The 14048-nt window shown below is 42.0% G+C and overlaps 1 protein-coding gene across 1 annotated transcript in view; it reads left to right on the top strand.

The window, feature by feature from the left end:
- sptan1 (spectrin alpha, non-erythrocytic 1) overlaps positions 1-14048 on the top strand; it is a 33312-nt gene that overhangs the window by 9756 nt on the left and 9508 nt on the right. Inside the window, 34 exon segments of the mRNA XM_036588177.1 lie at positions 439-564; positions 1116-1256; positions 1477-1757; positions 1973-2117; positions 2303-2457; positions 2636-2771; positions 2939-3040; positions 3136-3273; positions 3835-3945; positions 4491-4568; positions 4702-4857; positions 4984-5188; positions 5401-5582; positions 5702-5945; positions 6092-6214; positions 6451-6668; positions 6846-6938; positions 7026-7160; positions 7671-7819; positions 8709-8907; positions 9023-9127; positions 9376-9408; positions 9524-9559; positions 9857-9904; positions 10849-10940; positions 11076-11220; positions 11321-11502; positions 11714-11813; positions 11948-12145; positions 12251-12280; positions 12282-12398; positions 12509-12612; positions 12729-12891; positions 13153-13167. Of these exon segments, the coding sequence (XP_036444070.1) occupies positions 439-564; positions 1116-1256; positions 1477-1757; positions 1973-2117; positions 2303-2457; positions 2636-2771; positions 2939-3040; positions 3136-3273; positions 3835-3945; positions 4491-4568; positions 4702-4857; positions 4984-5188; positions 5401-5582; positions 5702-5945; positions 6092-6214; positions 6451-6668; positions 6846-6938; positions 7026-7160; positions 7671-7819; positions 8709-8907; positions 9023-9127; positions 9376-9408; positions 9524-9559; positions 9857-9904; positions 10849-10940; positions 11076-11220; positions 11321-11502; positions 11714-11813; positions 11948-12145; positions 12251-12280; positions 12282-12398; positions 12509-12612; positions 12729-12891; positions 13153-13167 (4485 nt within the window).

Genomic DNA, 14048 nt, shown 5'->3' with positions numbered 1-14048 from the left:
TTTTTTTATAATTTAGTATATTAATAAAGGCCTGGGCAGCTAAACAAATTTAGAAGAACCTTCTTAACTGGAAGTATAGTTAAATATTATAAAGTTTGTCAGCTGTAACGCATAGCAACCTTTGTCCTATGATTGCTCTTGCTGTGATTTTCAAAATGCCTTATGGACGTTAACTCTTATAAAAGCTCTTGAGTTTCGTTATTACACAACACATATCATGCGTTCAGTAATGTGACTGAACCTACTAGTGAAAAATAAAAAATGAGCCTTGTCAATTTAGCTTGATTACTTTCAGTCTATTCTGTTTATCCTAAATGAAATTGCTTATCACAAATGTGAGTCAAAGCCGAATTAGCTGCCTTGTTCTTATAGTTACAATATCCTGATCTTGCTTCTTGAGTGTTTTTTTTGTCTTAATCAACGTGTCCATCTCCACAGGGAAAGCTTCAGAAACATCAAGCCTTTGAGGCAGAAGTACAGGCCAACTCCGGTGCCATCGTCAAACTGGACGAGACTGGCAACCTCATGATCTCTGAGAGCCATTTTGCATCTGAGACCATCCGTGTAAGAGACTTTACTCAAATGACAGTTAAATCTGGCTCAAGAGCAGGGAATGGTACTGATCAAATATGTGTACATTTATGGGTTATGTGGGTTTTTATTTTAAATCTAAAGTAAAGTAATAAACAGAGGTAACATGCTTTATGTTAATCATCCCCATGTTTGGCTCAGTCTTTCACGCCTTACCGGACTGCTCAGAGACCAATTGTAAAAAGTGTCAATTATGGAAATTATATCCAAGTAGGTGCTTGAGTGCAGTGACTTCTCATAGCTCTGTGGTGAAATGTCTTCTTGCCTTTCTTTATTGGACTTTCTTCATTGGGTTTCACTAGAAATGTGTGCAGTGACATTCACTCAGTTTGGTGTTTTGAAATTTCTTCATTTGTTCATCATACTTGCTGTTGGTATGGACAACAGATTTATTTTTTATTTATTTATTTTTTTTACCTAAAACCCCTTTATTATCTAAAATCACCTTGTTTCACTTTCTGCTGCAGACTAGAGGATAGCCTAGTATTTCCGCTAATTTTTGTATTCTCTCTGCCCGGATCAAGACCCGTCTGGAGGAGCTGCATCGTTTGTGGGATCTACTGCTGCAGAAGACCAAGGAGAAGGGAGTGCGTCTTCTGCAGGCTCAGAAATTGGTGCAGTACCTGCGGGAGTGTGAAGATGCCCTGGACTGGATCAGCGACAAGGTCAGAAACCATGAAACATGGCATGCTTTATAAGCCTTATTTATTGCAAACATATCCCGTCATGGTTAGATGTTGTTCTGTACTTAGGATCCAAAGCTTAAGCACAATGTCGGCTTTATATTCTGCTGCAACGTATCAGTGTGCGCCTTCTCAAGTACAGTGTTGTGGTTTAAGCACAAAGGAGAGGCCTAAACTAAACAGAATGCATTCTGTCCTATAGGAAGCTATTGTCACCTCAGAGGAGCTGGGGCAGGACCTGGAACATGTTGAAGTCCTGCAGAAGAAGTTTGAAGAGTTCCAGACAGACCTGGCAGCCCACGAGGAGCGTGTGAATGAGGTCAACCAGGCTGCGGCTAAGCTAACCCAGGAGAACCACCCCGAAGCCGAGCTCATCTTGAAGAAGCAGGAGGAGGTGAATGCAGCCTGGCAGAGGCTGAAGGGTCTGGCCCAGCAAAGACAGGGCAAGCTGTTTGGGGCTGCTGAGGTGCAGCGCTTCAACCGGTAAGTCTTTTACAGAGCAAGACTGAGTCATTTTAGTTGTTTCAAATTAGTGTGATTTTGAGGTATGTTTTTCCGTTTGGTCCAGTTTGTCCTCTAAATACATTATAAATTAAATAAAATAATAGTTAAATGTAATAGCAGATCATGGACTGTAGGAATTTAACTTCAGTTAAATGGTCCGTTTAGTGACCTAAATCTTCCTTCTTTGCTTTTAGGGATGTGGATGAAACAATCAGCTGGATCAAGGAGAAGGAGCAGCTGATGGCCTCCGACGATTTTGGACGTGACCTGGCCAGCGTTCAGGCCCTGCTGCGCAAACATGAGGGGCTTGAGAGAGACCTGGCAGCCCTGGAGGACAAGGTCAGTTTCAGCACTCATGGAAACCCCAAACAATGTGGACCATGTCCACACATTTGCATCGACAAAGTGGCTTTTTAGGCATCACAATTTTGTGTACTCTTGCCATGCAACGTGTGCATCTGTGTATACCTTTAACATCATTACTGTCTTATCTAATGCATGTTCTGCTTTTTCTGTGCTCTCAGGTGAACACTCTGGGTGGGGAGGCAGAGCGTCTGCAGCAGACCCATCCCCAGAATGCCTCTCAGATCCACTTGAAGAGAGACGAGCTCATCACCAACTGGGAGCAGATCCGCACACTGGCTGCAGAGCGTCATGCTCGCCTCAATGACTCCTACAGGTATGTTCTTTTACACACAGCTTATTATGATATTTGCTTTAGTGTTGAGATTTTTCTCTGCTGATAAATGTGGTCATTTTAGGTTTAATTTGAGAGAAGTAGTTATTAACTTCAAGCAGTAACCCCAGTCTAAAATCTAGTGAGCTGTCCTGATTGGAGACTGTGTCTTGTTACCCAGACTACAGCGTTTCACTGCTGATTTTCGAGACCTCACCAGCTGGGTAACTGAGATGAAGGCTTTGATTAATGCTGATGAGTTGGCCAATGATGTAGCTGGGGCTGAAGCTCTGCTCGACCGCCACCAGGAACACAAGGTTTGACCTACACTCATCATCTCAGCTTGATCAGAGAAAGATAAAGATGCCATCAAGAATTTTAGAACAAGCTCTTTTGAAAGCTACTAGTCTGGTAATTGTTAAAACTACTGTTTTTATAATACTGAAAGGAGCCCATTTCAATGTTTGGCATTACCTTTGAACAGGGTGAGATTGATGCCCATGAAGACAGCTTCAAATCCACAGATGAGGCTGGCCAGGCCCTCCTAAACACCGGACACTACGCCTCAGAGGAAGTGAAGGAGAAGGTGGATGTGCAGTATATGAACAATCAGTAGTGTCTCATGTTAAAAGTATAGTAGCTAAAATACAGTGCATTGTTAACATGTGTGTTTGGGTTTAGCTGGGTATTCTTGCTGAAGAGAAGGAGTCTCTTTTGGAGCTGTGGGAGCTGCGCAGACAGCAGTACGAGCAGTGCATGGATCTGCAGCTCTTCTACAGGGACACTGAGCAGGTCGACAACTGGATGAGCAAACAAGAGGTTTGTGTTTCACCTTAGTGTGCAGTTTAAATCCTGACAGTCAGACTAAGGGATGGTAGACTGTTTTGTATTTGGCAGTTCAAGTTATATCAAGTCTATGCTCTTGCACAATACTGTTAATTTGGACTGGAATATCCATATTTTTTTAACCCTCTTGTTATGTTCTCTTGTAAGGAACAGCAATAATATTCCTGGTCAGATTGACCAGATGCCTGTTTAACCATCTGAAAGTAGTTAAAAATATATATTTTCCCCCTAAGCATTATCTTTAGCTCAATTAATATCAATTTATTTAATATTTACTGTGATCGAGTTTTTCACCCTTTACAGATCATGGTTTACTTATAATAATACACTTATTTTTATCAAAAAATAATTTTCAAGCTGTACATCTGTTGTGGTTCAAATTGATGCTTTCAGTTCAAATCACACAAAATGAGCCATAAATCCAGCAGAAAAGGTGTCATGCGTCATGTGTCAAAACGTTTAAAAAGTGTCTATCATGTATTTTTAAACTTTGAAGCAGGGTGTTAAAATAACTGCATTGCTGATGTCTCTTAGGCCTTCCTTCTTAATGAGGACCTGGGTGACTCTCTGGACAGTGTGGAGGCTCTGCTGAAGAAACATGAAGACTTTGAAAAATCTCTCAGTGCCCAGGAAGAGAAGATCACTGTAAGAAGCCATACCTTCTTCCTTACCAGTTATTGTTAACACTTTACTGTTAGGTAGTGTTCATAAGGCTAGCTGATACCTATGTGAGCCATTCCTGACATACACAAACATTCATAAACATTAATTACAGTAATCATCGTTTGTCATAGAGGTTGCATGTGCCATGTTGAAGTAATATTCACATCTATGGCATAGCCTTTGATAGTTTTTGTAGCTCAGTGTATGTCACAGGAATGTAATACTCATAATATGACAACTTATTACATAGTTTACAACATCTGCAGGGATATATAAAAATGTCATAATTTATTGGACTAAGCTTTTATAAATGTTTCAGTTTGTGTCAGTTGTTATGATGAGCTTACGGACAGCTCTTGTAGCCTTATTGAACGCTGCCCTGCAGTAAAGCGTTTGATCTAAAAAAAAAAAAACTTTCCAAATCATTTACTTCTTCCTTTTCCAATCATTGACATCAGCCTTCCTGTCTTTGTACCTATAAATTGCTGGTCTTCTTATGGAAAGCCTGTATTTTTTATTCTGTTTAGGCCTTGGATGAATTTGCTACCAAGCTGATCCAGAACAACCACTATGCCAAGGACGATGTTGCCACCCGAAGAGACGCTGTAAGTGATCAGTAACCTCCCAAAACGTTCCTCATTTCTACACAGCTGGCTTTTCTCCCCCTCCTGTATATGCTGACAGTAGTGCTGAGTCATTTGGGATGCACTGTAAAAAGACTGAATGTGTGTGTTTCAGTTGCTGAGCAGGCGCAATGCCCTCCATGAGCGAGCTCAGTCCCGCCGTGCTGCCCTGGAGGACTCCTTCCACCTGCAGCAGTTCTTCCGTGATTCTGATGAGCTCAAGAGCTGGATCAATGAGAAAATGAAGACTGCCACCGACGAGGCTTACAAGGTGCACTCTCTTTGACAGATTCACTAAATGTTTGGACAGTATCTGCTTTTATGTGTTGTATACTTTGCCCTCAAGTAATTAATCTTTACTGATCTTGCTCTCAATTATTCATTTGTATACATACAGGACCCTTCCAACCTGCAAGGAAAGGTGCAGAAACACCAGGCCTTTGAGGCGGAGCTCTCTGCCAACCAGAGCCGCATTGATGCACTGCAGAAATCTGGCCAGGAGCTGATTGATGGGAAACACTATGCCTCCAGTGAGGTGGCTACACGTATGGATGAGGTCAGCTCCCAGTGGAAGAAACTTCTGGAAGCCACTGAGCTTAAAGGTAACAAACATCTCATGAAAGTAACTGTATTTTTGCTCTGCTAGTTTAAAAATCATATATTCATTCTCTCTAAGGCATCAACTATACAGATATACCGTATGTTTATTAAATAAGCTGATATGTATCACTTTGGTTTTTGGATTTTCAGCAACTAAATTTGCGTACAGTGACATTTTCCTGCAGCCTAATGGTTCTCTTTGTTGTGCTATCAGGCATTAAGCTGCGTGAAGCCAATCAGCAGCAGCAGTTTAACCGCAACGTGGAGGACATTGAGCTGTGGCTCTATGAAGTGGAAGGCCACCTGGCCTCTGATGACTATGGCAAAGACCTGACCAGCGTTCAGAACTTGCAGAAGAAACACGCTTTGCTGGAGGCTGACGTTGCTGCCCATCAGGTAAGCTGCCCTAATATTCATATCTATAGAGTTTTGAATTTGTAGTTAGTTTTAACAGTCATCATAGCCCTTCAGTGCCAGATTACAAGGCTGAGTGTCCTTTTCTTGCTTCTCAACAGGACCGCATTGATGGCATTACCATCCAGGCCAGGCAGTTCCAGGAGGCTGGTCACTTTGATGCTGATAACATCCGGAAGAAGCAGGAGGCTCTAGTGGCACGCTATGAGGCTTTAAAGGAGCCCATGGCTGCACGAAAGCAGAAGCTGTCTGACTCTCTTCGGCTGCAGCAGCTCTTCCGCGATGTGGAGGATGAAGAGACCTGGATCCGAGAGAAGGAGCCCATCGCTGCCTCTACCAACAGGGGTCAGTCAACCATTCAGATTTCAGACGAAGTTTTAGCCTGACCAAGAATAGCTGACAGCTACCGTTAATGTATCGTTAAATAATATGCTGAATTATTTTGTTGTTCTGTTCATGTTTCTCAATCTCCCCTTTGCTCTCACCCTTAGGTAAAGACCTGATTGGGGTGCAGAATCTGCTAAAGAAGCATCAGGCTTTACAGGCTGAGATCACTGGTCATGAGCCCCGCATCAAGGCTGTGACTCAGAAGGGTGAATCCATGGTGGATGAGGGTATGTGCTGCTTTTTCCTTCCAAACGAGTGCTGAGAAACGACAAATATCTGAATCATATACATATCAATAAATAATTGCTTAAAAATATTATTGGCATTGGACAGGTGTTAAGATTTGGCCATCATGCGTTAACATTGGCAGATATATACACATGAAAAATATTGGACATTAGCATTTGCACACGATTCCTGTATGAGTACATTGCTAATAACTATTTGGGTCTTAATCTTGCAGGCCACTTTGCTGGCGAAGATGTCAAAGTTAAGCTGGGAGAGCTGAACAATCGCTGGGAGACCCTCAAGAATAAGGCAGCCCAGCGGAGACAGGACCTGGAGGACTCCTTGCAAGCTCAGCAGTACTTTGCAGATGCCAACGAAGCCGAGTCCTGGATGAGGGAGAAGGAGCCCATCGTAGGCAGCACCGACTATGGCAAAGACGAGGACTCTGCTGAGGTGAGTGTTCAGAGAGGAAACTGCTCTCGGCTGGCTGTAGTTATTGTGTAGCATTGAGGATTACACTGTGGACTAGCTGATTTTAAGTTTAATGACCAAAATACTTAAACAGTGGCTTGAGCAAATCCCTTTGAAAGTACTTGAGCCAGTGTGCTGATCCATGGTATTGTTCTTCAGGCCCTACTCAAGAAACATGAAGCGCTGATGTCTGATCTGAGCGCTTATGGCAGCAGCATCCAGGCCCTGAAGGAGCAGGCTCAGGCTTGCAGGGTGGGTCAATCTGTCTTTGAAACCATCGACAGAATGTATCTGAAAGGAATTCCTGACTTTTCACATGCTCATTGGTTTATCCAACAGCAACAAGTGGCCCCTACTGATGACGAGACTGGTAAGGAGTTAGTGCTGGCTCTCTATGACTACCAGGAGAAGAGTCCTCGTGAGGTTACCATGAAGAAGGGAGACATCCTCACCCTGCTCAACAGCACTAATAAGGTACCTCCACATAGCTTTAAAATGGAGCATTTTTGTGAGTTGAATGTTAATCACTTTGCTTGAATGCCTTATTAAACATGAGCTCTATTAAAAGCTTGAGTTCTTGAGTGGCAACACTGCAGAAAACATTATCTTAGCACCTGAAAAATCTTAAGTCTGCTCAATATGTCTAATATTTCTTATTATAAGATTGTCTAAGAATATTATAAGGTTAATTAACCTGTTTCTGGATGTTTTAAGTAATTTTATCCAGTAAAAGAGTCTTATTTCTTGAAACAAGCAAAATATATCTTATTTTTTTTTATCACTTTCATTTATCTGCCAGTGGAATAAGACAGTTACACTAGTTACATAAAACAAGAACAATACGTTGAAATAAGTTAAATAATCTTATAATATTCTTACAACAATCTTATAATGAAGAATATAATCTAAATTTCAGATCTTTGACTTGTTAAGATGTAATTTTTCAGTGAAGATAATTCACCGTATTTTGCCTCTGCTCCTCAGGACTGGTGGAAGGTGGAGGTGAATGACAGGCAGGGCTTTGTGCCAGCAGCGTATGTCAAAAAGCTAGACCCAACACAGTCATCCTCCCGCGAGAACCTGCTGGACGAACAGGGCAGCATTGCTCTGCGCCAGGAGCAGATAGAGAACCAGTAAGAACCTCTCAGTTAGTTAGCGCTTGAGATTTAATCTGTGGTGTACTGCACTATTAATGATCAGCAGAGAAGTGCTGAAGTCTTTCACCTAACTAATTTCTTCTTTTCATCTCTTCTCTTCCTGTAATGATCGGCTCCTGTCAGCCAGCTGTGAAAACTAATCCTTCTTTGAGTCTAATGTCTCTACCTTTCTTTATTTCTTTTTTTCTGCTTCTTTCTCTCTCTCTCTCCCTTTCTTCACTCTAATCACTAATGCCTGCATGTGTGTGCTCGGCCTGCCTCGTGGCAGGACTATGGTCACCAAGGAGGCGTGCAGTGTTTCTGTGCGCATGAAGCAGGTGGAGGAGCTGTGAGTAGGACCCTCACCTCCATTTTGTGCTGTTTGTGACTGACCCACCAAGCCTCCATCTCTGAAACCGCCCATCATTTCTCTCTTCATCTTCTTTCTAGTAGTTGCTAGTGCTTCTGTAGATGTTGTGAATGCCATTTCAGCCTTGCATTATTGATGTACTCCATTTATTCATCTTTCTCTCCTTAGCAAGGTCATCTTTCCATGCTTCTTCTATTCACTAAAGGGATAGAAGCCAAATCTCTCTCTCGCTCTCTTAAAGTTTGCCTAATGATGACACATCAACATAGTCATTCTCAGCTTTTCCTCATCCTTATTGCCCTCTTTCTACACTATTTTCTTTGGATGCTTCAGTACTTGCTGGCTTTTGTTCCAGCCTGACTCTTATAGCATACAGTAAGTCAACTGTAAGCCATGCTGGTGGTCAGAACTGAATCCAATGGTAGTTGCTGATTGGATCAAAATCCAGCAAGACTGCAGATCATGGGGACATCAGTTGAGTGCATCATCTCTGATCATCCTCTGTGTTTGGCTCAGGTACGAGACCCTGCTAGATCTGGGTGAGAAAAGGAAGGACATGCTGGAAAAGAGCTGTAAGAAGTTCATGCTGTTCCGTGAGGCCAATGAGCTGCAGCAATGGATCAATGAGAAGGAAGGAGCTCTGACTAATGAGGAGGTGGGCTCTGACCTGGAGCAGGTGGAAGTGCTGCAGAAGAAGTTTGATGACTTCCAAAAGGTACGTGGTTGCAAGTGCACCTGAGAGCGTCTTAGACTTCATCAGGGATTATTTTGACCTCATTACTGAAGAGTTTATCAGATGTCTCACTATATGCTTCTGTGCTTTGCTTTAGGATCTGAAGGCAAATGAGTCTCGTCTGCGAGACATCAACAAAGTGGCATCAGAGCTGGAGTCGGAGGGATTGATGGCTGAGGAGGCTCCATTAGTGCAGGCTCAAGTAAGCAACCTTTTTGGTTTATAAAAATGTTTATATTTTTAGATATTTTTTATAATTGCCATTTGTATTTTAGCATATGGAATGTTCAGTGCTACAGTTAGAGCAGGTGTTGGCTTCGACGAATGAAGGCAGTTGTAAAGCTTTTCATTTTTAGACTGATGATGTGGAATCCTAACCCGATGTTTTCTCCCTCTCCTCCACCTCCCTCCCTACCCTCCACCTCCCTCCCTTCCCTCCACCTCCCTCAGCATCAAGAGACGCTAGGCTCTGCTCCTGGCAAGGTCTTTATCATTTTAATAGTACATATACTGCATGGGGTGTCTGCATGCCTGACTGTATGTACTTTTTTCAGTAGATGTGAATACACTAGACTAAATGTCCTCTGGTGTTTTACAGGATGAAGCTGATTCCAAAACTGCATCTCCATGGAAGGTAATGTGAAATTTAAAATTTAAAATTTAAAACACTGACAAACTGCTAATACCCTAGTTTGGGAAACGGTAGAGGTGTTAATAGTGCATGCAAAGTAAAAGAGTATTTCTTTGGTGGATTTTGGGGTCTCTCACATTTTAATCTTTGCTCTGGTGGTTGGTTCTGTGTGTAAGCTGAAAAATGGAAACCTAATCTGTAAACTACTGTGGTGCCTTTTTTTCTTGACTGGTGTGATTCTTCTATTTTTTATTTTTTTTCCTTCTCTCTTTCTCTCCTTGATTTTTCAACACGAACTAGTCTGTACGCATGGCTGTCCAAACAACAGCTAACTTTAATACTATTAAGGTAAGCCCATTGTGCTCTCCTCTAGAGCCAACTCTCTAAAGCAACCTTCCTCACTAAATCCTTCATCATGTCCCTTGTGCCTGGAGGACTAACCACTCAGTCTTGGTCCGTGGTCTGTGGTCCCTTTTGTGTTTCCCATTATGTACCCTTACTAAACCATAACGTGGAGTTCCAAAGCATCAGTCCAGTATTGTCTACCATCATGTCACTTTTGATGTCATCTGTTGTAATACCCTTTTTTGTTACTGTCATGCATCTAAACATTTTCCATATCATCATAAACCCATATTCCTTCATACTGAAGTGTTACATACCCTTATATTTGCCAGGAAGAACTGCAAAGTACAGAGTTTCCATTTGTTTTGTAAGGGAATAAAGGTTTCTACATCACTTTCATAGATTATGTTTCGTTTTTATGGCTGTAATTAGCATCATAAGAGTGCAGAGATACACTGGCAAATATAAAGACTCAAGATCTGCGACAGGCGTCTTAAGTCTTTTTAATTAAGTTGTTTAATATCTAATGTCATCATTTTTTTTCTTTGATGAGATAAAAGTACATTTTAATTTCTACATTAGTTAACTGATACCTGGTGCCTTCTGTCTTGTAGCTACAACCAGACAATCTTTATTTGTCACATACATTTCCATTATCATTTATCACATTTTGTTCTTATGAGAAAAACATGTATCCACTAGCAAGCGTACAAACTTTTTAATGTAAGGTTTGTTGGATTTATTTATTTTCTATTTGCTGTTACCATAAAGTCTTCTAATTTTTTAAGATCAGAATATTAAAATATACATGAGTAATACGTGGATGAAAACCTAGCTAGTGACTGATGAATAACAGGCACTGTTTTCAGAATCTAATTCAGTGAGATTAGGCGTCTAGAAAACAACAAAGTAGTTTTGACTGCTAATGCGTGTTTATTGTTTTTTAGGAGCTGAACAACCGCTGGAGAGCCCTGCAGCAGCTGGCCGAGGACAGGAGCAACATGCTGGGGAGTGCCCACGAAGTGCAGAGGTTCCACAGGTATGTGTGTTTCAGAAAATTCCCATAATTTTATTTTTACAGTGATTTACAGCAGCATGCTGTGCAAAGAAACAATTGAACAGATTTAGTTTTGTAAATACAGTAACAGAGGATCACCATCTCTCTCTCTTTCAGGGATGCTGATGAGACTAAAGAGTGGATTGAGGAGAAGAACCAGGCCCTGAACACTGACAACTATGGCCATGACCTGGCCAGTGTGCAGGCACTGCAGCGCAAACATGAGGGCTTTGAAAGAGATCTGGCTGCCCTGGGAGACAAGGTGCCCACATCCACATGCTCTGAGCTTGTCACCATTATGCCTTTGGTCAAATTATGTGATAACAGAGCCATAGACTAAATTACCGTGTTACCTATTCCAGGTGAACTCCCTGGGTGAGACTGCAGAGCGTCTAATCCAGTCACATCCAGAAGCTGTGGATGACATCCAGGAGAAATGCACTGAGCTGAACACAGCCTGGAGTAGCCTGGTAGGCCGTGCTGACCAGCGCAAGGACAAACTGGGCAACTCACATGACCTCCAACGCTTCCTCAGTGACTTCAGGTGAGGAAAGGAGTTTTAAAAGAGACAAAGTGATGGGATATTGCAAGTTTAGATGAAGAAGATAAATTGATAAGATTGCAGATTGCAGCTATGAGAATAACAATAAAGGGGACAGTTGGTTCCACAGTACTGTTCTTAGTGTTGTGGAACTATATGAATAGTACATGCTAAAGTATACAACTAAAAACATATTTGGATCTTATTCCTGCAGAGATCTGATGTCCTGGATCAATGGCATCCGAGGACTTGTGTCCTCTGATGAGCTGGCCAAGGATGTAACTGGAGCTGAAGCTCTGCTGGAGAGACACCAGGTAATGAATTTTTTTCCAGTGCCTCATCTGTTACTGCAGAGTCTGACATAAAATGCTGTATTTTTACATATCTACTTTCTTATATTGTTACAGCACAAAATGAAAAATGTACAATTTTTCTTCTCTCTCTACAGGAGCACCGTACTGAGATCGATGCCCGTGCTGGCACCTTCCAGGCCTTTGAGCAGTTTGGGCAGCAGCTGTTGGCACGTGGCCACTATGCCAGCCCTGAGATCCAGCAGAAGCTGGAGGCCCTGGACAGGGAACGGGCTGATCTGGAGAAGGCCTGGGTGCAGCGCAGGATGATGCTGGATCAGTGCCTGGAGCTCCAGGTAAGCAAGGAGTTTTCAGACAACTTCAGAAACTGAAAAACTCGAGAGATCACACTGATTATCATCATAGGATATGAGTTAATACCATGCTTCTGTTTTCTGCAGCTGTTCAACCGTGACTGTGAGCAGGCCGAGAAACTGGATGGCAGCTAGAGAGGCCTTCCTGGCCAGCGATGACAAGGGCGACTCCCTGGACAGTGTCGAAGCTCTCATCAAGAAACATGAAGACTTTGACAAAGCCATCAATGTGCAGGTTAGTACTGTTGTGTATGAATATTATGTTCAGGTCTCAGTTTCTGGCTTTTGAATATGAATTCAAATCAATTAATCTCACTGATCTGCACACCATACTGTCCGTCACAGGAGGAGAAGATTGCTGCGCTGCAGTCCTTTGCCGACCAGCTAATTTCTGCTGACCATTACGCAAAACCTGAAATCTTCAAACGGCGCAATGAGGTCTTGGACAGGTCTGACATTTTTTTTTCTTTTACTCGTCCATAAATCCTGGGAATTTTGCTTGTACTTGCAGTTCTTTTTGTTTTGGTTTGTATATTGAGTGTGTGTTGCATGTCATCACCACCAGGTGGCGCCGACTGAAGGCTCAGATGATTGAGAAACGCTCTAAGCTGGGTGAATCTCAGACTCTGCAGCAGTTCAGTAGAGATGTAGATGAAATTGAGGCCTGGATCAGCGAGAAACTTCAGACAGCCACTGACGAATCCTACAAAGACCCCACTAACATCCAGGTAGAACTCTATAGTAATCTCTACAGTTATCTCACTGTCCTCTGCCTGACAGAGTTTTGTCAGATTTGTGTAATTCTGAATGGTTTGTCATGTTGCAAATCTAACCTTGTTAATATTAAGCCTATGCACAGGTTTCCCTTGTTATTACCATACAGTCCCTATGAATAAATACAGTAATACCTGTCTCTCTTGTAACTCCCCCACCCTACTTTTGTGTGGGAATGAAACTGAACCTCTTTCTGTTCTCATTGTCTGTTTTAGCTGTCCAAGCTGCTGGTAAGTGGAGTAGTGTGTCAGCTAACTAACCCCAGTAGGATCTCTTCATGTGTCTACGTGTGTTGTGTCTGTAGACATGTAGTAGAGCTCCATCTGTCCATTCTGTGTCCCAGTGTTTTGCTTCTTTTGGATTTATTTTTACGTCATGGTCACTTAGACTGTCAAAGCACTTTTATTTCACAATAGATTTGTTGGTTCCGCCGGAAGCAGTTTTAGTTTTAATTGCTGGGTGTGGTCTTGTCATATGGTCAGTGTTGGGCTGTCTTGTTTATCTGTTCCTTACACTGCATATATATCTCAGGGTGTGCATGACAAAAGTATATAGACAGTAGATGTAGTACATCATGCTGTTGTCGATTAGTCGGTGGTTTGGCCATTTAAGGAACTCAGAGTCTGTTCAGGGTTTTTCTATGGCGAAAAATGAATGGTGTTTTTGAAAATCACTGCTTTAGTAAACATTTTGTCCTGTATATACTTTTCACTGAATAAATAGTATCACTGGATGATCTGATTTTTGAGACTGATAAGTAATTAAAATAAAAAAAAAAACGCCAAGTTTGAAAACGCCATTCATTTTTCCCAAAGGGAAAAAAAAGGCTTAGACCCAGACTTCCTTATATGGCATGTTGCCGACTACAAAATGGTGACATCACTTCCGAGGTCCATGATGCTAAAAGCAGTTATGTCATGAGTTTAAGAGTCTCAGAGTAAGAATCTTTTGATATGTCCCAGGATGAGAAGAGATGGAGAGTTGCCTTCAAAAGAATTCTGCTTTGCTTCTTTTTAGCTGCTCAGTTAAGCCCTCAGAATGGGTTGGCCATGTGCAGTGCTTCAAATGCTTTTGCAGCGGAGGAGTGTGCTTCAGTTTGTGTCGTGTATTA

Source organism: Colossoma macropomum, unplaced genomic scaffold, assembly GCF_904425465.1.
Source record: "Colossoma macropomum unplaced genomic scaffold, Colossoma_macropomum, whole genome shotgun sequence".
Lineage (NCBI taxonomy): Eukaryota > Metazoa > Chordata > Actinopteri > Characiformes > Serrasalmidae > Colossoma > Colossoma macropomum.
This window is presented reverse-complemented; position numbering and strand designations above follow the sequence as displayed.